We start from the raw sequence: 24,123 nt of genomic DNA on the forward strand, positions 1-24,123 counted from the left end.
AAGAAAACATAGAAGCAGTAGCTCTTTCAGATAGTAAAATTCACTTCAATTTTAAAATAAGGTTTTTTTCAAAAGGATAGAGAAATTGTCAAAAGAATGTGATTGAGAAATAGATCTTTTTCTGTCTTAGACTTTATTAACATTATTTAAAGGTGAATTGTGAGGGGGTTAGAGAGGTGGCTCATTGGTTATCAGGCCTCTGCTCTTGCACAGGACTAGTTTCAGTTCCCTAGCATCTGAATGGCAGTTCACAACCCATGTGAACTCCAGTTCCAGGGAACCCACCACTGTCTTGCAGCCTCCTTAGGCACTAGGTACACATGCAATCCACATTCATACACAAAGCAAAAATGCTCATACATGTAAAAATAAATCTTTTTTAAAAGATGAATTGTAGGTGACAAAAATGAAAAGTAATGTATCATTCTTTATATTTAATTGAGATAACTAGTTACAGTCAGGCGTGGTGGCACATCCCAGCACTTGGTTGGCAGAGGCAGGTTGATCTCTTGTAAGTCAAAGCCAGCTGAACTACGTAGTGACTTCCAGGAAAGCCAAAGCTACATAGTGAGACCCTGTCTCAAAAGAAGAAGAGGAGGAAGAGGAGGAGAAACAAAGAAGGAGAAAGAGAAAGGAAGAAAGAAAGAAAGAAAGAAAGAAAGAAAGAAAGAAAAGAAAGAAAGAAACAAACTTGTCAGTGTTATTTGAGTTCTAAAATACACTAATCATTACAAACAAATTACAAACAAAAAGAATTGCAAAATTAGAGTATCAACTCTATAAAGAGTTGACAACACTCTCAGCTTGCATACAACAGAAAAAAAAAAGAATCAGTGGTTTTGAATTTAATTTTAACTACTGTTTATATATTTAATTACAAAGGTAAGGAAATTTATTTTCAGAAAGTATGTAAAAGAATTAATATTTTTATTATTTTGAAAACTTACAGAGATACAAAAGTATAATTATACTAGCCCTGAAGTTCAAAAAAGCAAAAAAATTAGTACTGTCTTGATGTTCATTAGATTTAAAAAACACATTGAAAAATAATTAGTATTGACAGAGGGTAATTTGATTTTATTTGGTTTGGTTTTTTTTTTTTTTTTTTGGTTCTTTTAGATAGTTTCATGTAGCCTTGAACTTGCTTTATAGCTGAGAGACACTTTGAATTCTTAGTCTTCCTGCCTCCACATGCCAATTACTGTGGTTACAGGCATGTGCCGTTAAGCCCAGTTGCAAATTTAATTTTTAAAATCCTTATTTGCTATACTTTCATTTTTTCTTTAGATTTATTTCTTGTGCCTGTACCTACAGCAGAATACTAGCTGGCTGGGCACATTAGCTGTTGTTACTCAGAACCTTGGTGGTAGTGTACCTGGGTTGGTGAATGTCAGGAGCTCTACAAATGTTTATTGCCTTGGAAATATTTTAGTGAGCCTCTTCTAAGGAAAAGATTCAAAATATAGGAGTCAGTAAATAAACAATAAAGAAAGAGTAATGTAGCATGGCTAGATGCATTATGATGACAGAAAGTAATGTTCTGGGTAGTAGAATTAAGGGTGATTTTCTTTATCTGGTTTCTCAAAAAAAATGTATAATTTTACTGTTTTCTTTCATTTTCTATCTAAATGTTTAAGATGTGACATATACAGGAAAGGGATCTAATTTTGTTCAGTAGAAAAAATGAGAACTATAAAAAATAAATTTGGAATTTTTTTATTATTAGCTAATAATAACCATGTTGCATATACTTTGTTGTGTTGTGTTGCTAAAGTTTTGTGATCATAGGAACTTATCTATTTAAATTTCTAGTAAATTTAACATGAAAGGGTTAAATCATGAGGCCTCAATGCTAGAAAAAGAACCACAGACAACTAAAGAGTACTGGAGGTGGGAGAAATAGTTTTCCCCAGGGAAGATCACAACAATTGGTTATCAATACCAAGTGGTCATCCCTGAAAATATTCATACAAGTACCATTATACAGACTGAGAAAGCTGTATTTATATATTTAGGAGGGCAGGAGAGAGAGAGTGTAGGCACGTGCATGTTTGTGTGTGCTTAACAATAATTAAAAAGAGATTATGAATTTAAAAGAACAAAGGAGGGCATGTGGGAGGGGTTAGAAGGAGGAAGGAGAAGGGAAGAAATGATATAATTAGAACCACAAATTTTTTACTTTAAATTTTGAAAAAGAAAATAAAGTCTAGTAGACACCGGAAACGGGAAGCTACCCTTGCTCCAGAGGGGAACGTGGGAACTGGACTAAGGGGCAGATATTCACTTTCTTTGTCAGTCTTTATCCTATGTATATGTTTCCTCTGATGTACAAATAATTGTTTTGTAATTAAATAAACCCATTGTATGTATTTACTCAGTCTCTATGATTTTAAGGTTTCAAGTCCTTTGATGACCACTAAGATGTTTTATTTCAACTTGCAGAGCAGTCTGGTATGACCCAATCTACTATCCAACTTCATGGCAGTTGGATCCAACAGAAGGGCCAAACCGAGAGAGGAGACGTTTGCAAAGATGCTATTTAACTATTCCAAATAAGTATCTCCTTAGGGACAGACAAAAGTCGGAAGGTAATAGTAACTTTGGCCTTGACCTGTGGGTGTTGTTGTATAAATATAAAAAATAAAAAAAGTATGGTTGTCTTTTACCTCACTAGGTCTGGCACCTCAGTGCCCCAAGATATCTGCTAGATATCTTGGCGGAAACACATCCCAACTCCACAGCAGCCCAGTGTCTCCTGCCACCGCACACTTTCCTACACTCAAACCGTCACATAAAAGAACACACAACACAATAATCTTTGACCCAATTGGTAAGATATAATTGCCCACCTAAACATACAAAGCCAGTACCATCCATCCCTTAAGAACATTAGTAACAACCTGTAAATACACAGAGCAGAATCTTAACATCACCTGCCATGGCTTCTCTCCCTCTCCCTCCTGTCTCTTTCTCCCTTTCTTTCCAGTTTCCTCCTCTTCCTTCAAACTTTTCTCCCACCAATCCTTCCTTCTCATCCAATGACAGGCCTCCTTCTATCCTGTACCTGCTCCTCACCAGTACTTTACAAATTCAATGGGGAGAAGGTTCTGGTGAAGTCACCTGAGTCTTGAGTGTGTGACTAGGCCGCTGTCCTTGGGGCAGTGGAATTAGCATCAAAATACAGAGAACTCCAGGGCCAACCACAACACTGTGGGTCTGACAGGCAATGTGTTGTTAGATAAATGCTGTGTACTTTTTCTCCACAGGTGTGCTCAAGCCACCACTCTCTTACCTTTTTGAAGATAAAACTCATTCTTCTTTCTCCTCTACTGTCAAAGACAAAGCTGCAAGTGAATCCATCAGGTAGATCTGAGTCCTTTCACTCTTAGATGAATGTACAAATTTAGCTCATTGTACGCTTCATGTACTGTTTGTTGATAATGCTGTGGTGTTAGGGAAGTCTTAAAAGGGGGGTTAGGACAGGACAAAGTCCAAATATATTTGTAACATTGGGGTTTCATGGATATCAGTCATCAGCTCTGCCCCTTCCTAGCATATGTGTGTTTTATAGTTGACTTTGTAGTCTCTGTAAAGTAGATAGCGCTGCTGTTAGTTTTGTCCACAGGAGTGGAATGTAGTGGCATAAATAAAGTTACTATCTACCTGCCTGGTCCTTGCTGTGTTATTTAGCCTCTCAGCTTCAGTTTATTCACTTTGTAAGTAAGGGAAATTATTATATATAGGCTTTTATAGTATTACTGGATTTAAATGTGCCAGTATGTATTAGTTGTTGCAATACTCTTGTTGTTTTTATTGTAAACATTTTTTATTTTAATTTTATATATTTATTTTTGTATGAGTGTTCTGCATGTACATCTACATGCCAGAAGAGGGCATCAGATCCTATTGCTGATGGTGGTGAGCCTCCCTGTACTTCCTGGGAATAGAGCACAGGACTTCTCTGGAAGAGCAGGAGTGCTCTTAACCACTGAGTCATTTCTCCATCTCCCTATTGTATCCATTTATAGTTAGAAACCTTACACCCTAAAAAGACAAGTGACTTGAGAACAGAAATTTTCTGATCCCAGTGTCCCCATTTAAAAAAAAACAAAAACAAAATCAAACACTAGGTTTCTTTCACACATTGAAGTATCATTGACCTAGCACAGTGTCTAGTTGCATTATGAAATCATTCTAAGTAGCCAAATCCATATATTCTGCATGAAAACTGCAGGAATCCTTAGCTTGCCCTAATGATTTCCACCATTTCCCTTCTGATGTTATGTAAATAGCACAGGAACATGGTCTGGGTTTTGACATGGCAGCTTATGCTACTGAAACTCTAGTCAGCTATGCATTAATATTTTACTAGTTTAAAAAAATCTTGAAATCGAAAATAAAAGCAAAAATTCAGTGATAGCAATTTTAAACATGTTTTGACAGAGTGAATCGAAGATGTATCAGTGTTGCACCATCTAGAGAGACAGCTGGGGAACTGTTGTTAGGTAAGTTGGTTTCAAAAGAATTTCACTCTTTATTTATTCTATTCTTACATAATTTTAAGCAATTTTCATAAGAGGTAAAATTATTTAAATATCACTTAAGTGACTTAGCTTTGACATTATAGAGACAGTCTCCACTTAGCTACAGGATCCAAGTGGATGCTTGAATGCATAGATAATACCATTTTGCCACAAGTTTATGCCATGATAAGGTTAAATTTTAAATTACCCGCAGAAAGAGATTAACAAAAATAAATAATAAAATACCATTACCATAAAATCTCTATTAATATGAGGCCTCTCAAAATATTTTATTGTACTGTCACCTTTTTACTTAAAGTACAATTTTATGTCTTCTCTTGTCCTCTGTAATTTGCCAGCATTACCACTCTTGCTTTTAGAAGCTATTATTAAAGTAAAATAAAGGTAATTTGGTCATAAGGTGTTCAGTATTGCAACAGTCAGCCTGATGACCAGCTGGCGACTGACTAGTAGACTTAGATACACTACCCAAGAGACGATCCATGTATTAAGAATGAGCCAGTAGCTGGGCAGTATTGATACATGTTCTGTAAATATTCTAATTTTATTTTCTCAATAATTTTGGAAATTCAGCTCTCACACACCTCCTTTCTAGTCATAAAACTGAGGCACAGAAAGATTAAGCAACTGAGATCTTACGAGTACAATTTAAAATATTTATTGAGTATGTGGAACCATTTCTAGGTGCTGGTATTCAAACTCAAGCCAGAAGACTTGAGAGGTTCCCACCTTTCACCATGTTCAATAATGCACACACATTTCAAACCTTCCTGTCACTTACTTCCCACAGGTAAATGTGGAATGTATTTTGTGGAAGACAATGCCTCGGATACAGTTGAAAGTTCGGTGAGTGCTGACTTACATTTATATTTACTTAAACCTAGAAAAATTTTAACACTTCATAAACCCAATATAGTGACAGGACTCACCCATTATTAGTCTGTGTGTAGACTAGTATGAATTCCAAACGCTTTTTAAAAGGCTCTTTTCAAGGAAAGTCTGTCATTGCCTCTTCCATTTGGCCTGGGTCTCAGCAATTACAGTTATGATTCGAATTCTACCATATTCCAATCATTTTGTGTCATTCTTCCTCATCACTGTCCTCAACAGCAACACATAAATGTTCCCTGCCACTCCCATTCATAACCAGGTATTTTTGCTATCAAAAGGAAAGGTAATTTTTGTATAATTTTATAACAGCCATTTTAATGTCTACATAGCTGGGTAATGATAGCAGATTCTTCTGGATATGCTAGTATTTGTTATAAAAATGAAGATAAGACTAAATTCTCATATTACATAGGATGAAGCTTTCAGTGTTTTACAAACCTAAACAGATCTAGAAAGACTCTTTTTTATTTTTAAATCCTTTCTAACTTATGCAGTGTTATACAGTAGGAGGGTTTCCAGATAGTCTTATGTTTTGGCATGGAAGAAAGATCATGTGTTTTGTTTTGACATGGTTTGGAATTGAAAGCCAAAATATTTTTAGGTAATGAAAATACTTTTGTCTGTTACCTTTGTCTTAGAGCCTTCAAGGGGAGTTAGAACCAGCATCATTTTCTTGGACGTATGAGGAAATTAAAGAAATTCATAGGCGCTGGTGGCAGCTGAGAGATAATGCTGTAGAAATCTTTTTAACAAATGGCAGAACACTCCTCTTGGCATTTGACAATACCAAGGTAAATCCCCCATTATTAGATATGTAATTGTTAAAGTGATATTGTGACAAACGATGCTACTAGTTAAATGAAGTTTAATGAAATGAAGGTTAATTTTCTTAAATTGGTACTCTAAGATTATCTAAAATATACCTTATATCTCAATCTTAATTAATGAATTCCTTAATCTTTTCAAAATTCTCTCTGATCACGAAAAAATGTTAAATTTGAAGTCCCCCAAAGTGACTGAAAGGAGTAGTTAGCACTTGTTCAGGATACAGTCCATCCTTGATATGCCATTACTTCCCCATGGCTCTTTTGGATGGGAGTTGGGGGTGGGGTGAGGCCCTGGGAGAAGTGCATGTGCTGGCTACCACCAGCTTGTCCCTGTAGTCCCTTCTCCTACCTTTGCTCCCTTAGGCTCTTCCCAGAAATACTCCACTCCTGCCTTCTTCTCTATATCCTGCACAGGGTTCCCGAGCCTCTACTGCTAACTCCGTGCTCCTCACCTTACCTGTCCCACAGAAGCATTTGACATGCTGACCAGCCTTTCTTTTCCACTCTTGATACCTTTGTATCTGGGCTCCTTCCTGGGTTTCCTTTTTTCCATCGACAACTTTCCCACTCAGCATGTTTGTGGATCCTTCCTGAGTAGCTCAGGCTCATTCTTCAGACCTCTTCTCATCCACATCATGGACTTCAGAGCAATCTGTATCCTACAACTGCTCTGTGTCAGTTCCCAGACCTCTCCCCTGCCTCCACACCCATTTATTTAACTTTGATTTGCTGTCTTCACCCTGAAAATAACCTTTCCTTTTTCCATAAATGAAACCTCATTTCTCTGTTGTCCAAGCCCAAAAATCTTGAATATCCCAGTAAACTCTGCCATCCCTCTCACCCTGCATGTCTGCTCCATCTACACATTCTCTGGACCTGACTGAACTGCTACTGATAAACTATCATTTCTCACCAAAGTACTTACAGCAGCTTCCTAACTGCCCATCTGTATCCACACCACATCCTTTCACTCTGTTTTGTTACGCTAGTCAAAACTCTCTTGTTGCTTGTCATGCTACTCACTGAAAGTCAGAGCTTTTACAAGAGCCTAATAAAGCCCCAGGTAGTCAGAACCTTATTACTTACTGACTTCATCTGCTCTCTCCAGTACTCATCTCTGTCCATGGTAGTTTTCTTCCAAAATATATCAGACACACTGATGATGCAGGGCCTTGTACTTAACTGCTGCCCACCATGCTTTTCTCCATAGAATTCCCAATGACTCACTCTCAAGTCCCTTGATCAAGTGTTTCCTCATCAAAGAGCCCCAACCTCAAGCTTTATTACAGAGCAATTGTGATTTTAAAAAAAAAAAGCCTGTATGTTACTGGTATAGAGACAGGCAGGTAGATCAGTGGAATAGAACTGAGGATACAGAAATGAACCCACACACCTGTGGTCACTCGATCTTTGACAAAGAAGATAAAACTATCTAGAGGAAAATAGACAGCATTTTCAACAAATGATGCTATGTAAACGAAGGGTCTGAAGGTACCTGGAAGAGAATGGGAACCATTTGACAGGAGCTTGATATAGCTGTCTCCTGAGAGGCTCTGCTAGAGCCTGATAAATACAATCAGATGCTCTCAGCTAACCACTGGACTGAAAACGGGGCCCCCAATAGAGGAGTTAGAAAAAGGGCTGAAGGAGATGAAGGGGTTTTCAACCCCATGAGAAGAACAACAATATCAACCATTCAGACCCGCCCCCCAGAGCTCTCAGAGACTAAACCACCAACCAAAGAGTACACATGGGTCCCTCGACCCATGGCTGTAGCACATATGCAGCAAAGAATGGCCTTGTCGGGCATCAATGAGAAGAAAGGCCCTTGGCCCTGTGAAGGCTCAGTGCCTCAGTGTAGGAGAAAGCCAGAGCAAGGAGATGGGAAGGAGTGGGTGGGTGGGTGGGGGAACACTCTCATAGAGGTAGGTGCTGGGAGGGAAGGGATAGGGGGATTCCAGAGGGGAAATCAGGAAAAGGGATAATATTAGAAATATAAGTAAAGAAAATATCCAATAAGAATTTTTTTAAATGGAGACTAGAGTAGACTGATTTTTAATTTTTTAGGGAATAAAAGATCTTCTATAGATAGCTACATGGCATTCAGTATATTGAGTTATACAATTCAATATATCACCACATTCTACTTCAAAATATTTTTTTATTCTCAATGAAACCCTTAGGCTGTATAAGGTGGTGACTGCCTTTAATCACAGCACCCAGCAGGCACAGGGAGGTTTGACACCAGCCAGGTCTACCCAGTGGGGTGTAGGCCAGCCAGGGATACATAGTGAGACTCTAAAAAAGAAGAAAAAAAGGAAGGAAAGAAGGAAGGAAGAAAGAAAGGAAAGGAAAGAAAAAGAGAGACAACAATCCCTTAGCTTCTCCCCATATCATATTTGAACTGCTTTCCTTAGTAAGTTATGCCTGCCAACAATGTACTTTGATAATTTATTCACCTAGTCTTGGTTGACAGACTTTTAGTTTGTGTCTAATTTTTAGCAATATATGTACTATCTCTATGAATAAACATTCATGGACCAAAAAAAAAAAAAAAAAAAGAGTTCCTTACTGTACCAAACAGCACCCCTTCCCTATTGAACTGACTATATAAATATGAGTGTATTAGTCACTTTTCTATTGAAAGAGACACCATGACCAAGGCAACTCTGCTTAGTTTCAGAGATTTAATTCATTGACATCATGACAGGAAACATGGCGATATGCACGGCACTGAAGCAATAGCTGGGAAGTGCATCCTGACCCGTGGGAAGAGACTGGAGGCAGGGTGGGGGACTAGCCCTAGTATGGGCTTTTAAAACCTCAAAGTCCACCCCCAGTGCCATTCCTCCAACAAAGCCACACCTCCTAATACTCCTTGTAATCTTTTCAAACAGCTCCACTCCCTGGTGACCGAATACGTATGAGCTTATGAGGTCATTCCCATTCAAACTACCACAAGCAGCCCCTCCATAAACAACCCAGCACTTCTGCCATCTTCACTGTGCTTTCTCCATGAGTCTCTTTAGTGCCCAGTTCTGGGCTTTCCCTGCAGAATGTCTAGACCTGCCTCTGTTCTGCGTTCCATTGCCTGCATCTAGAACACTGCTGGCATGTGGGTGTGATTTATGTGCTGGATGAATGAAAGCTTTTTTCCTTCCAGAGTTAGGATACACTCTCACAAATTCCTATCCATCTATTTTAGTATTTGGCAGCCTTTGCATTTAGGTGACATTTTGGGGTTTTTGGCACGGTGTTTCTGTCTGTTCCCACATTTTTCTTTCTTGTCACTTTCAGTTTTACCTCTCACTGTCACATCAGTGGCTCTTCTTCCTACACTTGTAATAGTGACTTCGAGGTGAATCATCCAAACCCATTTAGTTTGTTTTGGAAGACTCAGAATACCCCCTTTTCTGTGGCAGAACATTTATTAACCTCTAAAAAAGATCTAGAGAGCTAGGATGTAGCTCAATGGTAGAATGTTTGCCTCGAGTGAACAAGGCTCTGGGTTCAATCCCAAGAAGCACTGGGTTGGTGAAATTGACCTTCTGTGTTTTCAGTCAGTAGTGGGTTTGTGTCCTACTTACTTACATAAGATACTGTATTTAATTCTTATGAGATAAACATCATCACCTCCATATTATAGACATAATAACAGCATAAAGGGTTTAGCAGGAACACATAGACCAGATCTTTTCTGATACAGTCAGACTGTCAGTGCATCATGCTGAACATTTATTTAATTTTTTTTAGTATCTATTTCTAAGCGATCTCTGTGCTTAACTTTTCCTTGGAAACTATGAGCAGATAATGCAGAAGTTTCTGCCAAATAATTTAACAAGCAGATTTATCTAGCAATAAGCATAATGACTAAGAGCCTGCCTCTGGAAGGAAACTGCAATCAGATTTTGGTTCTCTATCATTTAATGCAGTTTCTCGGAGGATTTGAGATTAATCACATGTCTACAATACTCTGCTTTTCTAGGGAAGTATCAGTAAACCTAAAAATATCTAGTCTTTTTTTGTCCTTTCCTTTTAGGTTCGTGATGATGTCTACCAGAGCATTCTCACAAATAACCTTCCAAGTCTTCTGGAGTATGGCAACATCACTGCTCTGACAAACCTGTGGTACACTGGACAAATTACCAATTTTGAATATTTGACTCATTTAAACAAGCACGCGGGCCGATCCTTCAATGATCTCATGCAGTATCCGGTGTTCCCCTTCATTCTCTCTGACTATGTTAGTGAAACTCTTGACCTCAATGATCCATCTATCTATAGGCAAGTAAAAGCATCACATCTTGGGTTCATATGCATACTGAATGTACACCATTCAAGTTTTTACTTTGAAAATGTTCAAAACTGCACAGAATTTAATGATTAATGAAGCCTTAATGATTCATTTTCCCCAATTCAACAATTTTGAATTATGAATACTTTACCAAACTTGCATCATATTCTTTCTTTTTATTTGAGACATCTAGTTATACCACCTCTGGATTCTGCAGTACAAATCTCTTTTAACAATATGATATTTCCTTACATCATTACAGTGCTGGTATGCAAATCTAAGAAAGTTACAATCCCAATATCTAATATACTCACTGTCTCCTGCTTATTTCAACAATGCCTTTTATAATAGGCTATTTTGAAACAGATCTACTGTTGCATTTGATTACCTATATGTGAAAAATATATCTAAAAAGGCCTTTAAGTTTGTGTGTGTGTATGGTTGTTTATTTTTTGCAGAGTGATAATCTTTGTTCTGGTCATCCCTGTTTGCCAGAGAGCAAGAATCAGCTCAGAAGGCTTACTTGTATTCAATTCACCCTTTATTTTGTAAGAACTCCACCATAGATGGCCATGCGAGCTTTCTGTCACTATCTATCATGAGGGAGCTGTGATGCCCCCTCTGAGAATGTTTAAAATGACTCATAGGTGCAAATTCACACTGTACGTTTACCTAATCGTTTTAGCCATGACTTTATTGTTTGAATCAATTATTTCAGCAGAAGTTGTATAAAGATGGTTTCCTATCTGTCTTAGGCATGCTCTTGCTGTGATGAAACACTATGACCAAGCAGTTGGGGAAGAAAGGATTTATTTGACCTACACTTCCATATCATCAGCGGAAGTCAGGAAAAGAACTCAGACAGGGCAGGAGCCTGGAGGCAGGAGCAGAGGACGTAGAGGGGTGCTGTTTACTGGCTTGCTCAAGATAGCTTGCTCAGCCTGCTTTCTTATAGAACCCAAACTACTATCTCAGGGATGACACCCCACACACACAAGGGTGGTTGTTGTTGTTGTTGTTGTTGTTGTTGTTGTTGTGGTTGTGGTTGTGGTTGTGGTTGTTGTTTTGGGTTTCTGACTTTTAGAATATTTACAGACTACCATTTTAATATCCCAAATTTAAAAATATGAAATTTAAACTTTTCTAAAATCTGACTGGTTTTGATGCATGGTATATAAGAAGCTTTGAATTTTGGGATCATTTTGGATTTCAGTGCTCTAGATTAAGAATGTTCATTCCGTACCTTTAAAATATATATTTAAAACACATGCATGTCTACTCATATATAAACACTCATTGGGGGTGGTATCTCAGTTAGGGTTTCCACTGCTGTGAAGAGACACCATGACCAAGGCAACTCTTACAAAGGACATCACTTAATTGGGGCTGGCTTATATGTTCAGAGGTTTAGTCCACTATAATCTTGGTGGGAAGCATGGCAGCATCCAGGCAGGCATGGTGCAGGAGGAGCTGAGAGTTCTCTATCTTGTTCTGAAAGCAAACAGGAAAAGACTATAATTTCTAGGCAGCTAGGAGTAGGATGTCAAGGCCCATCCCCACAGTGACACACTTCCTCCAACAAGGACATACCTCCTCATAGTGCCAGCTCCTGCACCAAGCATATTCAAAGCACCACAGGAGGCATGAGCTAAGGTACTTAGTACTTGGTACTGAAGGGACGCTAGCTCACTCAAGCAGGTGGCTCTGACAGGCCTTAGCCTTCTTTCCCATTCCCTCTGCCTTGCTAAAAATCCTTAGATTCCATTCCTAAAGCAAGCCACCAAGGTCTCTTCCCTTATTTGGCCACTTCCTCCTCCTGTGGCTGACTACCAAGGTCCAGCTATCAAAATATTCAAAACAATCCAGCAATCAGAAGCCCTGTGGCTCACCTAGTTAACATGCCCAATGAAATTAAACACCTCATCCTAACACTGGGTCTCCCTTTTTACCTTATAAACCACCAGTTTCCTATGGGCCACAGCTGACTTATTTCTATCCAGAATTAGACCTTTGCAACCCTCCCTCCACCGTCCCCCTCTCCCTTGTACAGTTCCCCTTCTCCCCCATCCTCTCTCTCCTGCCTTTGTCTCTTATTCTATGCCCTCTGCTCTCTGGGACAAGTAAATCTCCTCTGTGCCGAGAACTTGTCTTAGGGATCCTGAGTTGGTACTTTACAGGGACTATTGGGGTTATCCCTTAATTTGAAGTTAGAGAATTAAAGGAAAACGATTTAGCTTTTTTTCTGCCTTTCCTGAACAAACTGTTATTTTAAAGAAACCAGATAGTCCAAGTTCATTGGCAAATATTTAGTTAAAAAAAATTCTCTTAAAGAAAAATTGACTTCAAATATTCCACTTGGGAAGTTTTTAAATATTTTAATTATAACTTTCTCCAAATAAGCCTGACTTACTTCTTTCTTAAGAAATCAGGTTCAAGTTAATTCACAATGGTACATTGTCTGTCTTTTAGATATTTACATTCACTGCTCTTGGACATTTCAACATTTTACACATTGCTGGCATAAATATATGTGATGTTTCTGGAAAGCAGTTTGATGGTATATATTCATAAAAACCTGTTAAGTGTGTATATTTGTTTTTTAACAAGTTCCAGGAATTATTCTTGGGAATGCTAAAGCACATATGTTCAACATAAAGGTTCCAACTTAATCAGCAGTCATTTTATGAGGGCTGGGACCTAAACTTGACTAGATCTTTCTTGCTTTGATATCTGGCACTCTAGGCAAAGGTTTAACAGGAATGTGGTGCTCCTGGCATTTTTCAAAGTATCTAAAATTTAGAAACAGCCTGAAAGCCCAATGTTAGATTTTAATACATTGTTATATGCTGCAGCTACTAAAGCAGTATTGTAGGGCTGGTGAGATGACTCTGCAGTCAGACTGCGGATCTGAGTTTGATCCTTGGAACCCACATGGTACAGGGAACCAACTCCAATAGCATGAATACTCACACATACATGTACACAAAATAAGTAAACATATAAGAATACATGGTAGAAATACAATTTGTAAGCATGGAAAGACAGCCATTTGTTTAACATATATATAGATATCCACTAATAAGCAGAAAAATAGCTGGATAAAAAAATACTAAAATATTTATCTGTGAGTTGGTTTATTTTGTTCACTCAACTGTAGTTTCTTTATTTTGTGGTCTGTTTGTCTATTTGAGGCAGGGACTCACTATATAATTCTGTATAGTGTTGAACTTGATATGTAGATCAGGCTGGCCTTGAACTTACAGAGATCCATCTGCTTCCACCTCCCAAGTGTTAGGATTGAAGGCATGCATCACTGCACCTAGCAACAACTGTAATTCTTACTATTCAGCCATAAAAATATAATTTTTATCTGAGAAGATTTATTTTAACATTCTTTTTTTACTTTTTTTTTTTTTTTCGGAGCTGGGGACCGAACCCAGGGCCTTGCGCTTCCTAGGTAAGCGCTCTACCACTAAGCTAAATCCCCAGCCCCTCTTTTTTTACTTTTTTATTAGATATATTTCTTTACTTACATTTCAAACGTTATTCCCCTTCCCAGTTTCCTGTCTATAAGCCCCCATTTCCTCTCCTCCCCTTCCCTTATATGGGTATTCCCACTATACATCCCCCTTATTACCCCCCATATTCCCCTGCACTGGGGGTCCAACCTTGGCAGGACCAAGGGCTTCCCCTCCCCTGGAGCCCCAACAAGGCTATTCTCTGCTACATATGCAGTTGGAGCCCTGGGTCAGTCCATGTACAGTCTTTCAGTAGTAGTTTAGTCCCTGGAAGCTCTGGTTGGTTGACATTGTTGTTTTTATCGGGTTGGAAGCTCCTTCAACTCTCTCAATCCTTCCTCTAATTCCCCCCAAGGGGGTCCTATTCTCAGTTCAGTGGTTTGCTGTTAGCATTGACCTCTGCATTGGACATGCTCTGGATGTGTCTCTCAGGAGAGATCTATATCCGGTCCCTTTCCACATGCATATTTTAGCTTCATCAATCTTATCTAGTTTTTGTGACTGTATATATATGGGCCACATGTGGGGCAGTCTCTGAATGGCCGTTTCTTGAGTCACTGCTCTAAACTTTGCTTCCATATCCCCTCCTGTGGATATTTTTTCTTCCTTTTAAGAAGGAGTGGGAGCATCCGCATTTTGGTCATCCTTCTTCTTGAGCTTCCTGTGGTCTGTGGATTGCATCTTGGGTAATTTGAGCTTTTTGGTTAGTACCCATTTATCAGTGAGTGCATACCAAGTGTGTTTTTCTGTGATTGAGTAACCTAAGGAGTAAAAATATGCCAGGGTCTTAAAGATAATTTATTCATATTTTGAGGGTAAAATTTGACATAAAACCTTTTTACTCTTTGATGAAGTCACTAAGATTATACTACTGTCACCAGAATTTTCACTTAATGTTACTGGACTCTATAACCCTAGGAAATAGTAACTTATCCAAAAGAGCTTTGTCATGAGGGTATGGGAAACCATTCTTGCTATCCCAGCATCCGGGGAGTCTAAGACAGGAGGACTGCTGCCAGCCTGAACTTCAAAGTGAGTTTAAGGATAGCTTGGGATACATAGTAAGACCTTGTCTAAAGAAAATAAAAATATATCTGAATAAACCAGATGGGTTAGATTTACTGAGCCTTGAACAGGTTTTGCTGTTGGTCAAAGTACAGTGCCAGATGTTGACATTTATAGTCTTTTCATTGTGTTTCTTAGCCAGAGCAGCTGGACCCTCACATCAAAACTCTCCTGCCCTTTTATTCACCAAACAGTAATGCTGATAGATTTGTAATGTGAAGACATGTTCCTTGCATTCTTTGGCCTCTTAGAACATCATGGGGTATTAACCATGGGAACTCCATTACTAACATGTGTATCTGCATGCATACCTGCATGACAGCATCATGCAGAAGAGTCAGTAATTCACCAGACGGTACAGATCTTTACTAGCATTTCCTTAACAGGTTATGGGGTCATGATTTTGAATGGTGACTATTGGTTGCAAAGCAACATTCTTATGTGAGTTAAGGCCTGCACATTTTCAGGGCAAAGTCATGAGTAGCTTGATTATGATGGTATCAAATTACTTCATATTTTCTATCATTTCTTCCTTCGTAGAAACCTATCTAAGCCTATAGCTGTGCAGTATAAAGAAAAAGAAGACCGTTACGTTGACACATACAAGGTAGTTTTCATTAATACTTTGATACATGAAAAATGGAGCTTTATGAATTTATGCCTTTTAAATTTGTAGTACTTATTTTTCTGACTTATGTTTTCTTGTACTTTAAGAACTATAAATTATATAAAACTGAAAATTGTTTTTGTCTTAGTTCTATGAAAACAGATACCAAGAATAGAAAGAAAGTTTTCTGTTAATTTGGCACAATTCAAAAGCTAATTAGTCCACTATTTTTTCAAATGCATAAAAATTATACTTCTTATAAAATTCACAGATTTTCAGAGATTCAACTATTTATACCTCTGGGTGGTATTTATATTATATAGAAATAGTGGTATCTTTACATTAATATGATCATATTAGTTTGTTATGAGATAAAGGTCATTGATACTGAAGGGACACTAGCTCACTCCCATTCCCTCTGCCTTGCTAAAAACCCTTAGATTCCATTCCTAAAGCAAGCCACCAAGGTCTCTTCCCTTATTTGGCCACTTCCTCCTCCTGTGGCTGACTACCAAGGTGTGTGTGTGTGATATATATATATTTTGAATGTGTTTATTTCTACTATAACACTAGACATATTTAGAAAAATATGCATTTTAGATATAAGTGAAATTTCCTATTAAATAAAAATGAATTACCCTTGTTGACAATGTTAATGTAATTTTATTGAAAACTTAGAAAATTGACTTACCATATAGTATGTTCTTCATAATAGTGTAATATTCCCAGATAACTCATGTCTCAATTCCAGAGATGTCCCGCTTAGTACCTGAAACTCACCATTTGATTTTTCTGCAATTGAAAATAAGACAGCCTATCTCTGTGAGTTTGAGGCTATCCTAGTCACACAGTTTCTGGATGGTCAAGGCTACACAGAGGAAACCCTGTCTTGAAAAATCAAAAATAGAGAAAGAAAAAAAGAAAGGAAGGAAGGAAGACAGACAATAAATATGACGGTCTGTGAGAGTCAAGACTTTACTTGAAAATTCACTACATCCAACTTTGTTATCAGGCAGACAGAGCTGTAACAATGAGCACAGTGGCAGGAAATATGTGGCTGAGCTGCCCCCTTTGTGATGGGGAGAGTTGGAGGTGGGAAAGATCATCATTTTCTCTTTAATTCTGTGTGTGCTCTGCAACACATACCATTGTGTTAATAGTGGTAATGTATGCTCTCTCGTTACATTTCCATTCCTAAAGAAGCACTCAAAGCATATCATGAAACTGTTCAATTCAGACATTCTATTGGTAAGATCAGCATTCAGTTTTGAGTGCACTCATTTAGATATTTGGAACTGTAGCTAGAAGTGGGAATGTAAAATGGGGTGGTCTTATGACTGGGTAGGAGTGGAAGTAGAGAGAACTGGGTGGTTCTCATTTGGCCTGGGGTCAGTAGATGTTCTTACATGTTCAAGAGGGCTATGGGATCTGGACACTAATGGGAAGTCAAGAATAACGTCAAAGGAGTGGAGGAGAATGGAAGAGAAAACTAGCCATACATAGAGCACACGATCGAAAATCCTCTTGTTCTGTGTCCTGCAGTACTTGGAGGAAGAGTACCGCAAAGGAGCCCGAGAGGATGACCCCATGCCTCCTGTGCAGCCCTACCACTATGGCTCCCACTACTCCAACAGTGGCACCGTGCTCCATTTCCTGGTCAGAATGCCTCCTTTCACTAAAATGTTTCTAGCCTATCAAGGTAAGGATGTCTTCTATAACTACCCCAAAAGTTATGCTCTATCATTAGAACAAAAAACTCAGCTAGCTTCTTGAAAATTAACCCTAACCAAGCCCAGGAAAAGGAATTCTACTTTTAAAAAATGGTAGTTAAATCTTGCTCCTGTCTGAGATTTTAGCTTTAGATAGTGTCTACATTTATAAAAATGCAGTTGACTTTTTAAAAATTAAGATCTAATTCACAAACTGCAAAATTTGCCAGTTAAATTATATGCAGCTTATTTAGTATTTTGCGTTACCCTGGCTGTCCTGGAACTCTACCTGCCTCTACATTCCGAATGCTAGGATTAAAGGTGTGTGCCACCATACACGGCCCAGCTCTTTTTTAAAGACTTGCAACCCAATAATTATTTCAAAGCACAATGAGAGGTTTTGTAACTTGTGTAATTTTTTTTATACAAAAGCCTGTTATTGGAAAGTATTGTTATTGTTTATAATAACTAGTCAATAGAGAACACACTGGTATCATTACTGTAGAAAAGCTTGCTAGTAATCTGGCTCAGCACTTTGCATGACAGCCTGAACATAACTGAGGTAATCACTGGGCTCCAGTAAGGACAGACTTACACTATCCAGGAGGAGCTGAGGTATTAGCTCTGTAGTTGTTCCTCGTGACCTCTGTTTAGGGAACCATTGCGCATTCCGTTAGCCCTACCCTGTTTTAGACTTCTTTAGTCTTTTGTTCTTAAAGCAACCTCCCAGAGGAATGAATATTTATTCTTATGCTTAGTCTATAAATGGGGCTTTTATTTTTTGCCCCATAAGCTCACAGAGTAAAGTCAACTACTGAGACGGGGAGAGTGTTGTATGTGCATGGGTCAGTGTGAGTGTGTCTGCAGAAGCCAGAGGAGGACAGCAGGAATTCTAATTTGTTACTCTGTGCCCTATTCTTTTCAGAAAGGGTTGCTCACTGAACCTAGAATTAGTCTGACAGCCCAAAGCCCTGAGATTCTTCTTTCTCCAGACCCCATAGCACTGGGTAACAAGCACCCGTGTGGCCACTCCCAGCTTTTTTGCATGGGCTCTGGGATCCAAACTCAGGTCTTCAGTGCTTACACTGTAAGAGCTCCTACCCACTGAGCCATTTCTCTAGTTTCCCAAGACAATTGTTATGTTCCTTTCTTCTCTTGACCAATTATTCCTGGTTAACCTCAGGTTGAGAGTATCTATATGTATTGCCCCATTCCAGCTGGTGCAAGGAACTCCCATAAACAAATGAGCAGCTCTGTTAAGGAAGAACACCCAGAACTGATGTATATACCATTTTTGCTTGCTGTGTTTTCTAAATATACCATTGTTTGAAGATCTTTTTGGATATAGTAACTTTCATTTGAGAATGTCATTTATTAAAAAATGGCAGTGAAAACAGAAATTTTAATGTAGTTTAAAACACTCAAGTGTTACTAATATTTCTCCAACTAAAACCATTTCTTCCAGTGTAGCCCAAGAATCTATCAATATGAAATTACCAATCAATTATCAGTCTTTATTATATTATTGTTATGAATAAATTGATATACAATATTACTTTTTCTTTACCAAGTAGTTACATTGTTGTTGTTTTAAAACCCAGTCTCCTGTAGTACACTTGCTGTGTATCTGAGATTGGACTTGGATTCCTAACCTCCACCTCCCAAGTGCTGATAGTGCAAGTGTGCACTGTCATGACTAGATCTTCTTTGAATATTTGTGAATAGGTTATTTTAAACCCTAACATTTCCTTAATCATCATTTATTTCAATTTCATTAGTTTTATGCTGGCTTTTGTTTTTTTTTAACCTAATTAGTTAGTTCAGGAATTCTAAACCGTGGCACTATAGTTACTTTAATTTTATATTTTAATTTAATTTTATATTTTATAGTTACATAATTTTTGTCTCAAATGTTACCCTGTGTATTCCAGAACATTGTAGCAGCACCCCTAACTTCTACAATTAATGTTAGTGGTGCATGAACTCTACCATGTTGTGACAACCAAAAATAATTTGAGACATTACCAAATAATACCTAGAGGGCAAACATGCTACCCATTGAGAACCACTGATCTAATATAAACATATTCTAGATTCTAGTAATTGTCAGTAGGACTTATTTAAGAACAGAAACTGCAAAGAGTCTTATAACTCAAAGAGAACCTATTGCATAATACTGTTGTTACATAGTTGCTTAGTCTGAGTTCTATATGCCCAACTCCCTGATGGCCTGACATTTCTTACTTTCTGAAAAAAAAAAACCTATATTTTTCCTCAGATTTAATTTAGTGGCCAGCCAGTGCTAACTGGCTCAGTGTAGTAGATGGAAAAGTGATAAAAAAAATAATGGAAAATATACCTCAGTAGAGCAGGTAAACTTGGAGAAAGAAATGAGCTTATTCTTTTGACACTGCTGTGCTTGGTGCCAAGATTAGTCTGTGAAAGTTGTCTACACAGAGAACCTGTTCAGACTCCAGAAAACGTAGAAGCACTTTAGCACAGTCCTTCAGAATCATACACACAAGCTTCTGCTCTCAGCAATGGTCTTTGTGTGTCACTTAATACTCCCTGCCTGTGACTGTGCTCATAAAAAAAAATATGGAGACAAAATTCAATTCTTTGTCATTAATAGTCTATACTAAGAAAGAAAATGAACAAAGGTGAGTATGCTCAGTTTTATATTGATAAAAATTTTAGATAATGATTGAGCTCAGTATTGGTGCATCTGAAAATCAGTGTCAGTATCGCATGTGGTATATGTGGTGTAGGAGTAGAAGGGCACTAAGTAAGGGAAGACATAGTCTGAAGGGAAGGGGAGGAGAAACAAATGAAGATAATAAATAGCATGTTGTCATTCCCATGCAGAATCTAATCTATCAGCACACACACATAGAACATGTAAGCAGAAGAGGGCCTATGTGCAGGGGACCATGAGGCTGGGTAGCAATGGGAATGAGGAAGGAAAGGTGGGGATGATAGGAGAAACAAGCACAAGAAAATTACAGTGAAATAATGCATGAAAGTCCGTCCCTCCCCTCCTCCCACTCCCCCCTCATGTGTGTGGGTTTATGGGTATGAATGAACACATGCATGAATGTATCTGCTTGTGGAGGCCACAGATTACCAACAGATGTCCTCCTTAACTGTTCCCCCAATTTATCTTTTGAAATGGGATCTTTCACTGAACATAGAATTCATCATGTCTGCTCAGCTGCATGACCACTGAACTCACACATAGACCACCCCGATGCTGGGGTTACAGACACACATCTATCCTCCTGGCTTTTTCATGCATGCTTGGGATCAAACTTTTGTCCTTGTGCTTTGGTAAAAGGCACTTTTACCAAGTTCTTAGGTGTAAGCCATCTACTCAACCCATAATTTCCCCTTTTTAAAGTTATGCACTCATTTGATAAAGAGATTATTATTGTGTGTCCATTATGTGCTGGGTATGGGTGGGCCTAGTCTCCTGCTTTTGTGAAAGTTTAATTCTAACAAGGTAGAATGCAGTAGTTACTTAGGCAAATAGATGATAGAAATTTTATTAGAGGTATGATGGGAGCATAATGCAGTTGAAAATAGTGTGATTTCAAAAATTTGAATAATCCTTTAATTAAAGACCATTACTTTAATCATTTTTGAAGCAACAAAAGCTATGGGAAGCTTCAAGTGGAAGATGGTCTTTGTGTCTTCATTATATTATTGGAATTTCTTTGTAGATCAGAGTTTTGACATTCCAGACAGAACTTTTCATTCTACAAACACAACTTGGCGCCTCTCATCCTTTGAATCCATGACTGATGTGAAGGAGCTGATTCCCGAGTTTTTCTATCTTCCTGAGTTCTTAGTGAACCGTGAAGGTAAGGGTATGCGATAGAGTTACAAATTTCCAGAAGTAAAAGTTGCTTTTCTAAGACTTGAAATTTGAATTCTCAGATAGGAGAGATTAATGTCATTAAATCTATAATTTTATCTCCAGGTGAGCTTGAGGACTTCTAAAGTTTTATAGGACTGAGGACTGGGTACATTTAGACAACTACATTTGTAGCTATTAAAATTATTTTTAATACGTATTTTAACTTTATTACACATTTTCTCTGTTTGTAAAAGTCTACTCATTAAAAAATAATTGTAAAAAGCAATTCATTGAAAAGTGTAATTAAAATCTGAATGATTTTATAAGGAAATAAGAGAAATAAAACACTCTAGGGCTAGAATTGTGGTTCAGTTGGTGCTGTGCTTGCCTAAAATGTACCACATACACCAGATGTGGTTGTGCACACTTGTAATCTAGAGTATGAATGGAAAAACTCTCTCAGAAGAATTATCTAATAATCAAAAGTCAAAGGGTATACTGGAGGATAAACTCGAACGCCATGATGCCAGTGACCAATGACCTTGGCCACCCTTTCCTGTTCTTTAACATAAGCTCTCAGACAACACTGAGAGGAGTACTTTTGAGTTACTTTCCTTAATTTCATGTGACCCTTGGGAATATATGAAATTGAGACATATCTTTAGGTAAGTCAGTGTTAGACAAAACACTTTAGAATTTCATTGTTTGCAGTCTTCTAAGACTATATGATAAATTATTAATGCACTTAACCTACTAGTTACCCTGGAGCTATCTCATCATTTTGGCTATCCAAAATCACCTCCGTGTGGAGCTCCAATGGTACACAATGTGCAGTGCTGATATGAAAGTATAAGTCAAATATCAATACCTGCAGCTTGGGGTGACGTGGACTTCAGCTTAGAGCTCATTCAAATCTACTACCTGTCTTCTCTGTAGTCTTTCATGTACATTCCTATTATGACTGTATAAGTCACTCCAACACCTAGTGACTTAAAGCAGCAAAAAATTACAAAAATTTGCTATTAATTACAGTTTTTGCAAGTCCAAGTCAACCAAGTGTCCTTGGTTGCACTCAGAGCTTGGGCTTATACGGCAGAGGGAGTGGTACATCCACAGGTCCTTTCCTTAAGCCGATCTGTACTTTCTCAGAGGTGTTCTTCAAGGAGGTTGATTTGGGCTTCCTTACAAACTATTTGGCTACTCAGGCTCCAGAGGCAAGTATCCCAGGAGGGAGGGACAGAAGCTAAATTATAGTTCCTAACCTAGCCTTGTCAGCCAAATAGCCGCTCTTGCTCCCCTTTGTCTGCCCAGAGTCAGAGTGAGCACTGATAGAAAATATTGTGGCCTATTATTTAAAGGTAAATAAAACAATTGCTTTTATGAGTATGAGAGTTCTGCCTACATGTGTGTCCGTACCACATGCGTGCAGTACCAAAGGCCAGAAGAGCATTAAATCTCCCAGGACTGGAGTTACAGACAGTTGTGATCCTCCATGTAGGGGCTGAGAATTAAACCCAGGTCCTCTGGAAGAGCAACTAGTGTTCTTTTGTTGTGGTTGTTCAGTTGTTTGGTTTTGGTTTTCCTTTTTTGTTTTTTTCAATTTTTTATTGGATATTTTATTTATTTACATTTCAAATGTTTTCCCCTTCCCTGGGTTCAAACCCCCTTCCCCTCCTCCCCCTGCTTCTGTGAAGATGCTCTCTCACCCACCCACTCCTGCCTCCCCACCCTGGCATTCCCTTACACTGGGGCATCAAGCCTTCACAGGACCAAGGACCTCTCCTCCCATTGATGGCAGATAAGGCCATCCTCTGCTACATATGCAGCTGGAGCCTTGTGTACTCTTTGGTTGACGATTTAATCCCTGGGAGCTCTGGAGGGAGGAGGGGGTTCTGGTTGGCTGATATTGCAAAACCCTTCAACTCCTTCAGTCCTTTCCCTAACTCCTCCATGGGGGTCCCCATGCTTAGTCCAATGGTTGGCTGTGAGCATCCACTTCTGTATTTGTCGTGCTCTGGCAGAGCCCCTAAGAAGACAGCTGTATCAGGCTCCTGTGAGCAGGCACTTCTTAACATCCACAATAGTGTCTGGGTTTGGTGTCTGGATGGATGGATAGATGGATGGATGGATGGATGGATGGATGGATGGATGGATGGATGGATGGGTCCCCAGGTGGGGCAGTCTCTGCATGGCCTTTCCTTCAGTCTCTGTTCCACACCTTGTCCCCATATTTCCTTTAGACAGGAGCAATTCTGGGTTAAAAATTTGGAGATGAGTGGGTTGCCCCATCTCCTAACTGGGGTCCTTGTCTAACCTCTGGATATGGTCTCTACAGGTTTTGGTTTTTCAAGACAGGGTTTCTCTGCATAGTCTTGGCTGTCCTGGCACTTACTCCATAGATCAGGCTGGCTTCAAACTCAGAGATCTGTCTGCCTGTACCCTATGAGTGCTGGGATTAAAGGCATGCACCACCACCACCAGCTTACAACCACTGTTTTTAACTACTGATCCATCTCTCCAGCCCCTGCAACCTCTTATTAAAATTGTAACTTCCTATAATGCTACTCATGTCTTTTTCTATCATCATTCCTCTTGGTACCCTATAGTCTGAGTAATGAGTGTTTCCTTGGTACCTGATGTTTTGAATGATTGTGAAGTGCCCTTGGTGCCTGAAAGTTTGCAGTGATTGAGTTCATGGTCTCTCCCCTACACAGAGGAACCATCTGAAAAATAAAACAAAAAACAGAAACAGAACCAGAACCTGTTTAGTTAATATGTTAATACTTTTGGTGAGCTAGGAATACTTAGAAGA

General features: G+C 38.6%; 1 protein-coding gene across 2 annotated transcripts in view; it reads left to right on the top strand.

The window, feature by feature from the left end:
- The window catches only part of Lyst (lysosomal trafficking regulator), a 202,142-nt gene that overhangs the window by 147,012 nt on the left and 31,007 nt on the right, over positions 1-24,123 (top strand). For both annotated transcript variants that reach the window (NM_053518.2, XM_063276780.1), the window contains 9 exons: positions 2,443-2,588; positions 3,267-3,363; positions 4,444-4,505; positions 5,335-5,390; positions 6,074-6,226; positions 10,302-10,546; positions 15,680-15,746; positions 17,289-17,445; positions 21,175-21,315. In NM_053518.2, the coding sequence (NP_445970.2) occupies positions 2,443-2,588; positions 3,267-3,363; positions 4,444-4,505; positions 5,335-5,390; positions 6,074-6,226; positions 10,302-10,546; positions 15,680-15,746; positions 17,289-17,445; positions 21,175-21,315 (1,124 nt within the window). The remainder of the gene's footprint in view (positions 1-2,442; positions 2,589-3,266; positions 3,364-4,443; positions 4,506-5,334; positions 5,391-6,073; positions 6,227-10,301; positions 10,547-15,679; positions 15,747-17,288; positions 17,446-21,174; positions 21,316-24,123) is intronic.

This window comes from Rattus norvegicus, chromosome 17, assembly GCF_036323735.1.
Source record: "Rattus norvegicus strain BN/NHsdMcwi chromosome 17, GRCr8, whole genome shotgun sequence".
NCBI lineage: Eukaryota > Metazoa > Chordata > Mammalia > Rodentia > Muridae > Rattus > Rattus norvegicus.